The sequence below is a fragment of the Rhinichthys klamathensis genome, unplaced genomic scaffold (genome assembly GCF_029890125.1).
Source record: "Rhinichthys klamathensis goyatoka isolate OS25496 unplaced genomic scaffold, OSU_Roscu_1.1 h1tg000169l_1, whole genome shotgun sequence".
NCBI lineage: Eukaryota > Metazoa > Chordata > Actinopteri > Cypriniformes > Leuciscidae > Rhinichthys > Rhinichthys klamathensis.
This window is the reverse complement of record NW_026606700.1, coordinates 3,909,361-3,925,522: the sequence shown is the minus strand read 5'-3', so window position 1 is coordinate 3,925,522 and position 16,162 is coordinate 3,909,361. Positions and strand designations below refer to the sequence as shown.

At 38.7% G+C, this 16,162-nt stretch overlaps 1 protein-coding gene across 1 annotated transcript in view; it reads left to right on the top strand.

Annotated features, from left to right (window-relative positions):
- tafa5l (TAFA chemokine like family member 5, like) overlaps positions 1-13,555 on the top strand; it is a 44,240-nt gene extending 30,685 nt beyond the window's left edge. Inside the window, exons 4-5 of the mRNA XM_056259773.1 lie at positions 8,508-8,556; positions 13,215-13,555. Coding sequence (XP_056115748.1) covers positions 8,508-8,531 — 24 coding nt within the window. The 3' untranslated portion in view covers positions 8,532-8,556; positions 13,215-13,555. The remainder of the gene's footprint in view (positions 1-8,507; positions 8,557-13,214) is intronic.
- The last annotated feature ends 2,607 nt before the right edge of the window (positions 13,556-16,162 follow it).

The following is a 16,162-nucleotide window of genomic DNA, read 5'->3' as shown; positions in this document are numbered from 1 at the left end:
TGTATTATACAATTATATAGAAACAAACATATTTTAGTCAAACACCAAAAAGAAGTTGAATTCCCCTCCAAATCGAAACCTGTGTTTAAACCAAAAGCGACTCCCTTGCTTCTCTGTCTGTGATTTTTCTTTTTTGACGGTGTGTCTTTCTCTGTCTAATCTCTGCCTCCCCTCGGTTTCCCCTCGGTAATGGCATTGCTCTGTCACTGCACAGTCATCATCAGCACCGAGAGAAAGGATGAAGGAGACGTATAGAGGGAGGGAAAGAGCGACGGAGCGGTGCGGGGGAATGAGGCGATTGTTTTCAGCCAGCCGTTGTAGGGGCCGTCTCGGTGAGATCGGCTGCGACAGGGTCAGAGCAAACACAGCGTCTCATCCACGAGCCGTCTCCCTCGCTCCGCCTGCTCGCTTTCCGCTCACGCCTGCACTCTTAGAGGCCACTAAATATCTGACACACTGGAGAATTGGCAATCCTTTGAGATTCTGTACCCTTTTCAACCTCTCCCCTCTTCTTTTTATTGAATACATTTATGGAGCTGAGCGCGTGGCGCAGCGGGTCGCCTGATTTGATTCTTCTTCGCCTCGTCCGTAGGGAGGAGGGCATCCAAATTCAGCTCCGTGGGTCCTCAAAGGGGCCTGTGTGACACAGCGGTGTGTGCCTTTATTCATAATTGAGAGAAATACATTAGTCGAGTGCCAGCGTGGGATGTTTTTTGTAATTGAAGTGGCAAGGTGTTAGCAAAATAGAAAACACCCTTACTCTCAGCGGAGTGACGCTAGGAAATCTATCTAACTTGTTATCTGCTGTCGCAGACTGTGGATTTATAAAGCCTGGCACGGATGAAGTTTTATTGGTTTCTCATGATATAATTATATTTACAAATCAAAATGTTCATTGTTAAGATGATTGTTATGCATTCAGCTCTTGTAATGAAAGGCTAATTTAGGTTTTTGTTTAGTTTTTTGCACCTGTTCAGTTGTGCATAATCACTAAATAATTAACGGAAAGCTCATGATTCTTAGTCAACAAACCTCAAACAACACTTCAAAAAGGCACAGAAAAAGATTTTTATGAACCAAAATTGATGAGACTGTAGACTTGTTCATTCTTTTTTACATCACTTAGTTGATGTAGAATTAAACGTCTCCTTACAATGATGAAAATAGGGTTTGTCATTTTTCTTAATGTAGTATCATTTTACGAGAGCAAAGGATATTTATATTAGAAATGCTTTAGTTTTCAGCATCATATAGAAAGCTGCATTTTCTGCCTCATTTTATAAAGATAATCCACCTATGATCATGCACTCATTGTGGTTTTGAAGTGAGTAACTCTTGTAAATTGTAACGTGAACATTTAGCATTGGCATTATAACTAGCTCAGTTGCTATTTGAATGATTTACTCATGTATCTCTACTTTCTAAATTCACTAATCATAAATGTTTATACATGTAGGAAAAATAATAGATAGACACCCAACATTTAGAATATGATGCATTTTTTCATCATTTACACACCTTTGTTTGAACACAAAATAAGATATTTCAAAGAATGTTGGTAACCAAACAATATTGGTTACCAGTGATTTCTAATTTGAGAAAAATAGATTCATACAGATTTGAAACGATACCAGGTTATATGACACAATTTTAGGAGTGTATGTAAATTTTTGGATGAACTATCCTTTTAATAAAACCCTACAACAGAATATTTTTTCTTGGGAAGCGAGATATTTTGACTTGTTTGTATTTGTAATATAATATTGTCTTACTGCACTGGCAGATTTTTTCACTTGTTTATACACACACACACAAAAAAACACATTGAAAAATCTTCCAGTGTTGGAGAAGATAAAATGCATTGGTAAAAGGCTTTGCATGTCAAATATAGGCCCTAAATTGTTCACTGTTGCTTTCTGCAAATATTTAAATTCTTGTCAAGTAACACATTTAGTCAAAATAAATCATATAAATTGTATATTTTGGGACAACAAGTGTACGCCTTGAAAACAGGTTTGATTGAAAAGCCCTGAGCAAATCCATGCGAGTCTCATTATGTATTTGGTGCTCAAGAGATCGTTACGAGTAATTGCCTTATCAAAGCTGCCTCTAATCAATATCAAAATGTTTCCGTTTATTTCAGAGCACAGAGAATGAGCGCAGCACAACACTGGCAATTACATCTAAATGTGCCATTTCTGTTCGGTTAGCTGGTCGACAGATACAGATTGCCTTGTTAAGGTTTGAGTTCTGTTCATTGAGTTTTCTTAGCACGCATCATTCTTGATTTCAAAAACTCTCCTCTTTCGCCACCTCTCCCTCTTAAAACGATTCCTTTGTTTTTGGCCTCTTCTCTTTCCTGTCAGAAGCCCCCCTCAGCCAGCCGCCTCGTCACTTAAACCACGTTTAGGCCATTTTCCATCTGAAGGATTGCCAGGGTTTCTTTGAACTATGGTTTTTGCATCCCACATGCAGCGCTTCACATTTCCCAGAGGAATATTTCAGAGATGTTTGCTGCGGGTCTATCAGGCCATGATCAGAGGATGTCTAATATTGTCCTTCTCAAAGACCCCCGCTACTGTTTTGGTTTTTTTTTTTTTTTTTTTTTTTTTTTTGAAGACATAGCCTATTAGCATACCGAGAGTGTTAGCTCTTCTACTACAGGATAACCAACAGGATGAAAAATTAATTTGAAACATCTTCCAAAGGAAGGTGCTTTCAATAATGCATTTGAAGAGATTGAAACTGTGATGCCTCAAAGAATTTGAATGCCAAGAGATGATCATATGCAGCTGGGATTAAACTATATCTCTAAACGGCCCTCTTTACCAGTTAATATAAGCGTCTGTTAATTTATTCATTTCTTTATTCGTTTTATTAACTCTCTTTGTCATGGGAGAGCCCTGCATCGAGCAGAGAACAAAGGCGTAGCATAAAAAATAAAAAAACATGAAAGCCAGAGAAATGCTCTCACTCCATTGTGACTTGCTCTCCCACAGGCGGCTTGAAGCACATATCGCACCAGTGAATCTAGCCTCCTTTTGAAATTAATTTCATTGAGATGCTTGATAAAGCCTGAAAAATGTCTCCTAACTATTCGCTGACTGGAGTTTAGCAGTCATTTTCAAAGGCTACTCTATCAATATACGCTATATTACCCATCAGGTTCGTCCCTGCAGTTTGCCAGTGATTTATAATTGCCTTAATTGCTCCACTCGCAGCCACTGGAGGAGATTAATCAAACCTTAAATTCAAAATCCAGCCGAGGCCAGTCGGAGGAACAGCCCTCGCCGCCTCCCGCAAAGGGCACGTATCGCTTTTAATTCGTAACCGGTCCTGCTGCTACTGTGGAAATGGAGACTAACGCGAGTGTGTTAATGCACGTCTCCCACGGTTACAAAATCACTAATCCCTGCCTAAACGGCATGAGGTTGAACGGCCACACTCTTCCAAATGCCTTCCTTAGGCCTGCTTCACACATCATGAAAATAAGCATCGGTGCATGTATTTTCAATAGTATGTTTGTAAATGAACAATGAACGCCTAGATTAATAAAGGCAGTGAATAAATGTTGCTCATTGTTTGTTCATGATGTAATGAATTATCTGGTACAAATTGAACCTTATTGTAAAGTGTCACCTCATAAACATTTTTACATCACAAAATGCTAAGTTTATTCAACTATTTAAAGGGATAGTTCACCAAAAAAAAAAAATCATCATTAATTCATCCACATATCATTTCAAACCTGTATGACTTTCTTTCTTTCTTCTGTAGAAGACGTATTGAAAAATGTCTAGGGTTATTTGTCCATAAAATGAGAGATGGGGCAGTTTGTAATAGATAATGACAGAGCTGTATTTGCTCTTTCAGAGAGTAAATAGTGTTACTGTTGATGATATTGTCTCTGTTAAGCACTTTTTACCTCCTGCAACGCGAACACCTGGAGCAATAGCATCATTTGCGCTAATGATAGCTAATCCGCTCAATTAGCAAAGTACACATTTGTAATCTGGGCCTCTCTGCTAGCAGGCAAGTTTACATACTCTTCATCTTCCTCTTGCAGACTAATGCCCTACGACATTCACAGTACTGTGGCGGCACACAATCCCCTGTGGTAACAAGCTAACAGAGGAGCTGTTTCATCGAATTGTTCACAGGCACAACAAATGGCTTATTCTTTTCACATGTCCCTCTCCCTCTGTCTCTTTCTCAGTCTCGTTCTGCCTCTTTCCGTCTTTACCACATGAGACCGCATTCACCTATTTAGCCCATTAATTAGCTTGAACAGTTAATAGTGCTTCCCACAATAGCTACCTCAGCAGTTTTTGCTCAGAGTTGGTGTCACCAAATCAATATCAAGTCGAGCATAAAGCACTGGAGGAACTCAGTCGTAAGATGCAGGACTGTGCGCTCATGGCTGCTTCTCTCAACGATTTTTCTGTTAGAAGCAAGCCATCCCTGCACCAACATGCATAACACCATGTGATTTTTTTTTTTTCTGTACTTTATGATTGTACGATATTTGACACTAGTAAGTTTAGATTTAGGTAACAACTGAGCACTGACTGTTTTACATCACCAAAAGAGTGCAACAGTCGGGTTTCAGAAGTAAAAATCCTATTCATTTTCTCCTTGCAGGAGCTGATTTTGAACAAAAATGTATAAACCTTTAAAGACAGACCTACTGTGATTTACGAGGTTGTTAGTGGATGGCTTATGCGTTTGTTCTGTCAGTCTGTATTATTTCAACTTCTTTTTTAAAGCAGAATCCCTGTTGAAATCTGCATTACCCATGATTCCTCTGAGAAATCTCTACCAATCAGAGAATCGCGACAAAAGCTCTTGAGCACCCGCCCACTACCATGAAGCACAGTGAATGATGTAATTGAGTCTGTTTCCTTACTCTATCAAACTTCTTAAATAGTTGCATGCATAAAAAGCATATTTTGCAATAAAAACTCAAAATATATTATTTCTATATACAAAATTATTATCTTTAAATCAATAGTTTTGTATTTGTCCATTTTTATTTTATGTAATTCGCAATTTATTTTACAGTGTCCTTGTTACATGTACTTAGTAATAAGGAGACTCGTGCGCTGTTTTCTGTGCTGTGCACACATCCAAAGCGCTCACAGAAAGTTATTTTAATGTGATTTTAAACCATTCACGCACTGTTTTCTGTGCTGTTTCATGTGCTCTGTTAAAATAGCCTTGTAAACACAGTTGGTTAAAACGCATGTGCAACAGTATATTGGATCCGTGCAGCTCTTAAAGTGACAGCAGCCTAATATTGCTGCTGCTGTCTCTATTATAACATTAACAACAAACAACACAAGACAAAGAAACTTCACTTGCTGTTCTTGACTGTATAACTTATGTAACTTTGTGTAATGTATACTGTACATTTATTCATAAAGTGCAGTGTTATTTTACTTTTGATTACAGTTGCTATACCTGAATACCTGAAAATCTGAAAACACTGTTTATTTCAATCGTATCTTTGTTCAGTTGTATTTATTTGTGCAATTGCTAATTTTTTATTTGTTTTTTTTTTATTACTAAGTGTTTACTTGTCTTTAATAATGCTTGAAATGTATATTAGTTAGACTAGTTGCTTTTGCTATGGTATTTTTAAACCATAGGCAAAAAGTTCCTTGTGTAAGTGTTCTTTAGCCTGTTGGTTTTTGTTCATGGTATTCAGCTGCAACAAAATGTTTTGCAATAAGATTTAGAATAAATGTGAATGATATCAAAAAAAAAAAAATGTTTTACCTTATTGGAATCGAAATTAGGAATCGATAAGAAACGGAATCGATAAAATTCAGATGATACGCAACCATAGTCAGTATATATAATTACAGTGTAACAAGGGCACCTTAAGAGAAAGAGTAACCAAGTCATGAAGTTTACAGTCTTGTTGTCTGATGTTTCACCTCGTAGCTGGTGGTTTTGGTTCATGGCTTATAATTGTTAAATAAATACTTTTTTTAAAATCCCAATGGGAAAAATACTTCCAGAAAAAGTGGTTGGGCTCTGTTGTACTCTGTGTCATCCTTGACATGCTACTGCGCACAGCTAAATTACAATTGGTAGGCTCACGCTGGCTGAAAGAAGGATTTTGAGGTCATTTTTAGTACAATTGTAATAATGAGAACTCTAATGAACAATGTATTTATCTTGCTTATCTTGTAGACAAGTTCTTCATTTGACACTGGAGGACTGTTGCTCAAACTTCATCTGAGGCTAAGATTCATTGCCAAAGCAATTAACCCGCTGTCGATCATGTCACGCCAAGCAATCAAAGATAATTCCCAAAGTTCGTCTCAGACAGCAAAGCTGTGGCAAAAATCATATACAGTAGTGTGCACTGAGCTTACGTGATAACACACTAAGAATTCACCTCACATCTCGAGGAGAAGGAAGAATGCGTCTAGGATCTTGAAGAACAGAAATTGGAAAAAATCAAATCAAAAAAGCTTGCAGCCAGTTGCAGGATTTTCTTGTTTGCTTTTGCTGTTCTTGTTGTTTTCATTTAACAATGCAGCATGAGTGCTTAGCATTTAGATGACATGTTTGAGGAGAGGTGCAGCAGATCAGATGCACTGCGTGAAGGGTTTCACAGATAGCGCCAGGCTTCCAGGGCAGAGAGGCATACGGGCAGGCGGGCACTGGAAAAAACAGCTCTACCCATAGAATCTACCCACTGTCAACACCATTGTGAATGACTCGGTGACGAGCCAATCAGCACGGGTGCCAACGAACAGCTTAGAGTGCCTTCTGCATGCCAATGAATGTAGCGGCTCCAAGAGCCATGAGCTTGCCAATGAGGGACTTGAAGTCTTGAGGGGTTAAGAGGTTTTTATAAACATTGAATGAGCAAATGGAAAGTTGGAAGTTTCTTCAACTTGATCTGAGAGTACAAAGTCTTCAAAAAAAGCCCTGTAAAGTGCAGAATACAGTGCTGGGTAATTTGAGGTGCTTTGAGAGCATAAACCAGACAGCAGAGGACTTGTATTACCACCATTAGCAGGCTTGAGAGTGTTGCAGACAGTCAGGCAGTGTTGGGCAGCAACTAACTAAAATCACTTCTAACTTGGCCATATCTTTCAGTGGAAATTATGTAAATGGATGAATGGATAGAGAGAGATGGATGGATGCATGAATGGGTGGGTGGATGGATGAATGGGTGGGTGGGTGGCTTGTCTTTTGTGGGTCATTGTCAAGCGACAACCTTCCTGTCTCTCTCTTGAACACGGAAGTGACTTAAACCTCAATTCATCGACTGGCCACTAGAGACAGGCTCCAAAAGAGAGTCAATCCCATAAACCCCCATGTTAAAATGCCCAATATTACAGCAGAAAAAAAAATATGTACAAAAAGTGGTTTTGGTCTAAATCGCTAATTTTGCCCTTCATGACAACAGTGAGGGGGGTGATTTTTTTTTATAACACAAACGTTTACATTATATTAAGCCTTAAAGTTCTGCATAATTAAGGGCATGGCCACTTGAGTGACAGGTGGATTGCCACCGCTATCACCACTAGCCGTTTGTCTGCTGTCTGATAGCCGTCACGTCACCTCAGCTAATCGGTTAACCGGGAGTGATGTGCAATGACGCGCTGCCAAGAAGGAGACCGCCGGCTCTGCCCACTTTGGGCTTCAAAAATGCTCTTCAGAAACCTATGGGTGACTTCACGGACCCTATGTCCATATTTTCATATAGTCTATGGTCATTGTCAAGATAGAGATTTCAAAAATCTAAATTTCAGAAAGCTAAGTGGTAAATATTAACATTTTGACATTGCTACTAATCATGAAGGACAACTTGACTTTTGTTATTTTTATTTTATTTTTAGGAAAGGGTTGCAACACTGTCTATAAGTTCTCAAAAAAAGATGGTTTCAATATAATCTCAAAACACAAGCCACTGGTCAGATTCAGCTAAATAAATTTTAACACAAAAAATATATAACAAATTTTTTTTTTAAATGAACCAATGACATTTAAAATACCCTTATGGAAAATAACTTTTTTTTTTTAAATGGTAGGAAAATCACAATGTGCAAGTTTGAACAGCATCTTCTTACTCTGAACCTTGATTTTGGGAGTATTTTTCTACAATCTTTTAGTTTAGTGTTTGACATTGATAATTTTATATTCTAATTTAAACGCATTAAACTGAAATTAATAATTACTTTTTTGGGGGGGAAACTTGTTAAACTTATATCCTGGAAAACTATTATAAACAAATAAAAGAACGTATTCAGGTTCATGTTATTTAATAAATGGTTGTTATGGAATGATAGCTTTTATATGGAGTTTCTTGACCATTTTAAATCGTGTCACCATATTTTCCATATCACCCTTACGCCGTTTTTCATGTTATTTGGTATAATTTTAATGATGAAACATTTCTGACATTTATTCATTGATATCGTAATTAGAGATAACACAGTCGAGTGAAATATCTGACCTCTATTTTCTTTCTCTTTTTTTAATAGCCTCTGCCCAAGGAGCCATCCTAAAGGACTTCGAGATTGCCGTGAGGAGGTGAGTGGTGCTTCAGTAAGATTATCTCTTATTTGCTTTTCCTTAGTAAGTCATCACTGTCTCTGAATCTAATATGCGATGACGGAGGTCGTCGAGCGAGCAGGTCCGAAGCAGAACAGCGACAAAACGTGGCGAACGACAAGAGCGCTATCACAGCGTTTGCTTTAAAGCAACATGACAGATACAGAGCACAGGTACAGAGGTGGAATAAGGCAGAGCAGAAATCGAGTGGAAATCTTATCATTTATCCAGCCAATTGTGCCCTGGCGGCGTTGATGAAGTTGTGTTAAGAGTGACGCACCTGATCAGCAGAAGGGCTAAAGCAGGATTAGAGGGCAGCTGGGGGCGCCGGTTTTGCCGCGGATCGGGAGATGAAGGGAGAAGATGATGTTGCAGGACGTGAGCTGAAACCCAAAATCCCTTGTGCTCTGCCTCAGTAGTCATTGCAGATGGCCTGATGGTAGCAAAGAAGGAGAAACGGTTATATTTAACAAGATATATTTACATGCCAGCTGTTGTTTGTCTTTCCGTCATGCTTCAAGCGATTCCCATCGAGTGTACATGGCTTGGGAAAGACTAGTTTTGCAGTGCGGGAGGATAATATGAGGACAGACATTTGCATAAATGTATGTTAATCCTTGAGGCAATTAGCACCTGTCAGTTTCTGAGCAATAGCTTTCCAGTCTTTCTGTTACATGGCAAAATAAAATGCTGAATATTGTTCAGTTATAATAATAAAGTAATATAACACCAGTTTTTCTGTATTGAAAAGTGTCCTTTGGGAAACAATGCCTTTTCATGCCAGTGTTATTCCAACAGTCAAACTAGATTCGAGTTGAACATGCCTTTATTTCTTTGAAAAGCACTTTATTAAAAAGCTTGTCATAAGGGAAGAGTTTTTATTGAAAATCTCCATTATAAAAGGCTCCAGAGTGAGCACTTAAGGAACATCTCAGAGGGAAGCTGTTGTGTAAGACTTCTAGGGCGGATTGTAGGATTGTCCACGGTGGTTCCAGAAAATGTAATTCTCTATGGCCGTTCTGGTCAGTGTTATCACCATTTCCAACATAGTGCGTCCTCCTCTCTCTTGTGTATCACAAGTCAATCTCGAATAGATGGAGAAACAGCAAAGAGAGAGCCCCATAAATATTTACATGGAGAGGAACTGGAATGTACAAAATTGTGTACTGATTTTGGCAATTACATTGGCGTGCATAAAAAATTGATCTGGGTAATGTGGGAGAATGTCTGATTTACAAATCCCAATTGCGAGTTATTTATGAATGATAAATTCTGGGGATTGTTAGTTAAACAGCAATGAACTGATATGATCTTTTTACTCTAACTCAGGGATTCACAAACTTACTGCCTTAAAAAAAATGAGATAATTGTTTTCAATTCACCTATTTAGCCTGATGGTAGCCTTGACAACCTGTTTCCTTTACAATTATTATTTTTGGAAAACATTTTGACATTTCAATGTCTTTTATAAAATTTTAGAGTGAGTATAATTTATGCTCTACTCTGGAACTGGAACATTTCTTTTGCTGAAACTGTAGAATACGGCTCTGGCAATTGGCAACTCATGGGTTTGATTCCCAGGAAATACATGACGTGATAAAATGAATACTGTACCTTGAATGCATTAATGTGATGTAAGTCGCATTGGATAAAAGCGTCTGCTAAATGCATAAATGTAAGTGTCATCAACATTGCTGATGTGTAGTGTAAAACCTGCTAGCAAGCCATAGTGATCAGACAAATCACTGATGCAGAATCCAAATCAAGTCTCAAGAATAGAATGTATCCAGTAAGTCATATGTATTTAAAAATATATATATACTTGAATCATATTGTTGGCTAGGGTGGGACTCTTCATCTAAATATTAAAACCACTGAACAACTTTTCTGAACTTTTAGGCAAGTTGTTTTTATTCTGTAAATGCCCAGTCATTAGCACATTTTTCAGAGATTTATACAAAGTAAATTAATTGGTAACTGGTTAAATTGGTTTGCTTTTCCTCTAAACCATACCCTCATATGCCATATACTTAGATTTCACATCATTAAACGATTGTGCATTTCTTGCATCTTTCTGTGGAGAAATTTACTAATCCAAAAACCTGAAAAGCTTGTGTAACCTTTGGCTAAATATTAAAAACCCGACTACGCCACCTAGGCTACTACTCCACGCAGGAAAGTATAAAAATAATCAAAATACCAGAGACGTGACTTTCCAAAAGTATACAAAGTTTATTTCAACAGGAAACATTCATTTTAAAACGTCCTAAAAATAGATCTCGTCTACAGTTTACCAATTAAATACCCACAGTTGATAAGAGACCGAATTAACCAACTTTAACAGAAGGGACAAACCACACAGCAAATTAGTGAATAAAGGTTCTTAAAGCAAGTGATAAACAAAATAAAGAAACAATACCAAAAGAAAACAAATACACTCTTCTGCTAAGCCTCAGTATCACCGTTCAAATAAGTCACATGCGGATACTGGCAAATAAATGAAATACCAAGGAAAGGGAAACGAAAAAAAGAAAAGATTACATAGACAATCAAAATGTCACAATATTTAATATCACATTCACAACTAATAATATTTAAGATCGTTCAGGCTGCTTTGATGGACCAAACTACCAGCGTGTTAGTTTAATGGTAACGCTTCCTTTTACAGTACAGTACACTTACGTGTAACATGGGTTAGGGGTAGGTTTAGGGCTAGGTTCAGGGTTAGTACCTAGTTATTACCCAGTAATTATAGTTACTATAATAAGTACATAGTAAGTACATGGGTAACAGGTCTGTAAAAGGAAGCGTTACCAGTTTAATTTAACAGCCCATAAAACACGCATGTCCAATACTTCCACACCTTCATACAGACCGATTAGGGCAGAAGTCGTTAAAGAGCTCGGCCAATACAGCGGTTCGAAACCGCAAACGTCCACTGCAGCCAGCCGTACGAACAGGACGATGAAACAGCGACACAAACGGGTATATAAAAAAACAGCGCAAAACAGCAGCTAGCGCTCTGGGCCGCACCTGCAATAAGAATACAATGGAAGCACAAATAGTGCATCAATTTCAAAAGATTCCCCCCCCCCTCACAGAATAAGAGAAAACCCATAATAAAGTTTCTTACCTCTTAGACTACAGTGAGCTTTATGCTACCTGCGCTCGGCATTTCACGCACACACACGTTCCTAATGACAAACACATATTTACACCGTGATCTGTTACGACTAAGAGAAAGATCAATAAATCAAACGACTCACCAGGGAAAGCAACGGGAAATTTGACAGGATTTTTATCACGCCACTAAAAACTCGACGCACGTCCATGACTGAGCCACACAGGTGTGCTCAATATCAAGCCGTGGTTCAACACCAGTGGGCAGGTCTTCTCAATTAAAATATACAGAACCATTAAAAATGGAAAACTACTTATAATAAGGCAAGACAAATATTAAAAATACTCAACCTGTCACACTTGCAATGACTTCAGTCGTTATCATGCTTTTCCCTTTAGAATGCTGTTCCAAATATTTAATAATTCCTTTAGAAGGATGTAGTAACACTTGAGTAATTACTATCCAAAACCTTACAAAAACCTCAATGACTTCAGTCGATATTAGGGAGTTATCATGCTTTTCACTTTAGAATACTGTTCCAAATAGTTAGTAATTCCTTCTGAAGGATTTGGTAATACTTGAGTCATTACTAGTGGATTCCCATGATCTTCACTTTAGAATGAATTATACAATATATGCATTACTCTCATTTATTATGAACTGTATATTTCTTTGTAGGCCTTTGGGAGGTATAAAAACATAGTAGTAACTGATTAGCTAATAGTGAACTACCGCATTCAAGTGAGCACCATTGCATTCTAATTCGAGTTTCTTGTTAGTTAATATACTCTTTAAAACAAAGGTTCAAAAAGGGGCTTTTCACAGAGATGTCATAGAAGAACCACCTTTCAGTGAACGGTTCTTAAAAGAACCATTTTTTTCTTAGTGTGAAGAACATAGTAGTTACTAGAATGTTCATATTGTGTTACTCATTTGTTCCTGTGTAGTTATTCATTAATGACGGAACGGTATTCTAAAGTAATTATGAACGTTGATTAAAATAGAGCTGAGGACTGTACTAAAGCATGATTGTATTTAAAATAAGTGAATATCTTAGCAGGACAGCAGCTCGGAGGAAACGATACTGATTAGCGTACAGGCAATGTTATTTACATATTTAATTTTAATTCTCCAAATGTGAATTAACACTCAGACAGACAACGGGTGGCATAATTTTCCCTTTAAAAAAACTGCCATGCGATGTGCGCAGCCACGTTGAAAGGCCTGCGTGTAACAAAATAATAATTTTGCTAAGGCTTTCTTGCTAAAGAACACGGGCATTCACGCTCTCCCATTTCCATTTTTCAAAAAGCATGTGCCTTTCAAAGCAGATGCTGTCATATAAAAATCATCATTCACTAAGTAAACACAAACAAAAGAGCCACACAAGATCAACAAACATGAAAAGACGAGGCAGGAAAAGGTAATGCATGTCGTTTTTTCTTGCCTTTGATCATGCCGCAAAATGCATTTCCCTAATGTCCTCGTCGATGCTTTTCTCTTTGTGTGTGCACAGGTTTGCTGACATTCACAGGAGCGACGCCAAACAGGAATCATCCATCAGCCCCCACACATTTGTGTCCATCCTCTCATCTCGGAGCTAAAGCCCAAATCCACATCACCCTCAAACAGGAAATGGAACCCGTGCACCATCAGTCAAGCGTCTCTACTGTTACATGCAGGTCATCGAGTCCCAGCGGCCACCATCATCTCACAGCAGGGGACGTGCAACCTTTCTTAGTGAAACCCTGACATAATTCAACCGTTTCTGTTTTGATCTTGAGATACATTGGCTAGGAGAACATTTCACTCGCTTTCCAGTTAACCAGACAGTGAAGACTGTTCGCGCAAGATTATATAAGTTCCTTGTGAACAGCTGCGAGGGTGTTGCTTAAGAACGATCTTGATGGACCCCAACTGCGTCTTCATGTCGTCGACAAAAGGCCAAGGATGCGCAGAGACCTTTAAATATACACCAGGGATCACCTCTGTGTAAAGGGATAGCGTGTTTTCCTTTCAAATAGAGAATTGAGAAAAGCGGACAAAGCAGCAGATGACTGATGTGTCCTGTAGATTTGACCTCGCGTGGTTTGAACATATGGATTGTGTGCTGTTGAGCTCTGTCTGCGAATGGCAATGCACTGATGCCGTCAACTCTAATCATTGGTGATTTAAAGATTAGCAAACAATGTGTGGATGTCATCTGTCCCTTCCTCTCTGGGGCGTCTCTTTCACTCTCTGCTTTAAATGTCTGTCTCTAATGGATATATCGTTTCTATCAATACTTTATTTTGACTGTAAATTGACACTTGCGATGGGATGTTGACCTAGATAGGAAATAAAGGGTGTGTCCATGTAAATGTGCACAACGCTTTGAGGAGTCTCTCCATGGGCCAAGCTGATTCGCTGCTTAAAGTCAACATGAAGTCGTAATGCATCGTTTTGAGTTATTAAGAAATATTTCTGGTCTTATTGGTTGTCTTATTATATAGTCCATCCTTGCACATAAATGCGTAAAAACGGATGCTTTGCAAATGCTGATTCATGTTTTCAAACAGTCAAAATTGACCTACTTAGTAGACATTGGTAGCCTGACTTCGTCATACTCATATTCTAGTCAGAATGTGAGTCTGATACTGCTCCATAGGGCTTTGATTATGAGGCGTGTCTTAATGGAACCAGGAAAAAAAAACTCTGCACTCAATTGGATAGACCTACAACCAATCAGAGCAACGCAGTAAGTGACGTATGTTGAGCGACAGTTGTCAACAGAACTGAACGGCACTCACTCTGGAAAAAATATGTAAAAAAAAAAAAAAGAGTGTTAACGACCTTTGCCGGTGTTGCAAAAATAATTTAAGGATTCAAGGAGTACTTGCAAACTCGAACAATATTTTTGAAAGAAATAAAAAGGTGAATGTATTTACGAACAAGTTCTCCGTTTAGGATTAGATCTCGACAATAAAGCCTGCAAATCTGCTCGCATTTGTCGGTCGTGTCTCAATTTCATAACACGGTTGGAGCGCGACTTGACTAATTTTAATAAATGGAGAGACGACGAAAGAGACCAGGATGAAGAAGCGTGTTCATTTGAGTCTTCTGAGACCGGGAACCTACCCCTTCCAAAACGCCCCGGGCTCTGAAGAAGTTTTGCCCCAATCCTTCAACTCCTACCGGTACAAGAACGCGAAAAAGCATGACAGAGGTAATAAGCTTTTTATTACATTTTTACCTAAGGAGAAACCACAATGACAACTGGGTTTTCATTGCGTCCCATCTTTTTAGCGACCATCGGAGCCAGCAGATAAATTAAACTTTTGCCGAATCCTGTAGGAAGGACGGCAAACACATCTTGACGATCGACAAATGCCTTTATTGCCGTTCTCTGTTCGTCTTTTAAAATTAATGCGCTGTCGATTTCTTCTAAAACAGAAACGATAGCAGAATCTATACATCTCAGTTATCCAGCGGCAGTCATCTTTGTTGTAAACCAGTTCAAACCAAGCGCTCTTTGATGACGTGAGGATTACGTAACTGCAGATCATCTGTCCATCATCGTATAAAGCCCGCCCTGGCAATTTGATTGGTCCGAACATTTTTTGACTGATCATAATTACTCCTCAATGGATCGAGTCCAGACCGAACTTCCCGACCAAACATTGTTGTGGGCGGGGTTCGGGCTGGCAGCCAGGCTAAGACATTGGTCCTATTGTGCAAAATTCATTTTTTGGTTTGACGTCACCAAGTCCACTTATACCTCATCCAACAGGTGCCAGTGGCATTTTAGGTGTTGAGTAATCCTGCTCGACTGGCTGCAAATTTTGAACCATCGATTGAATTCCAGTGGCTAAAACCTACAATATTTCCTGTATTGTAAATACATGGTAGAACTTAAATAGTGCTGTGTCATGTTGACTTCAAGTAAGGGAAAGATGCGTCTTTGTGTTTTGCTCTTTGTTTCCTCTAAAGCAGTCTGCTTTTCACAAAGCACACAGATCTATTCTCAAATCGGTTCTCCACATGGCCAGTGAAGAAGATCAATCCATATGATGAACGTAACTGGTTTCATGTAGCAGAGAAAATAGCCACTGTCCCGGGAAGATGAAAGAGTAAAAGAATATGGTCACTTTCAGTGAACAGTAGTAATTCATCAGTCTCACGAGCTAGGCCCGGCTCCCTCAGTTGTGAATTTTAATGGTGTTTTTATGGTTCCTAATAAAGTCTGTTATGCTTCTGGCAAATATGCAGAGCACGACATCGCTCGCTTCCAATTACTGAGAAACTCAAGGAGATTCAGTGTTCATTCGTTATGGCGTATAGTTATTTAGGAATAGCAGGACTTTCTCTCTTTCTCTTTCCTTCTCTCATGAAATCTCTCTTCCAGTGTATGTGGAGTGGAGTGACAGTGATTTCTTTTCCTCCCTCAAAGTGTTCCATAATCACTCTTGTCCAGATTCATTCCAG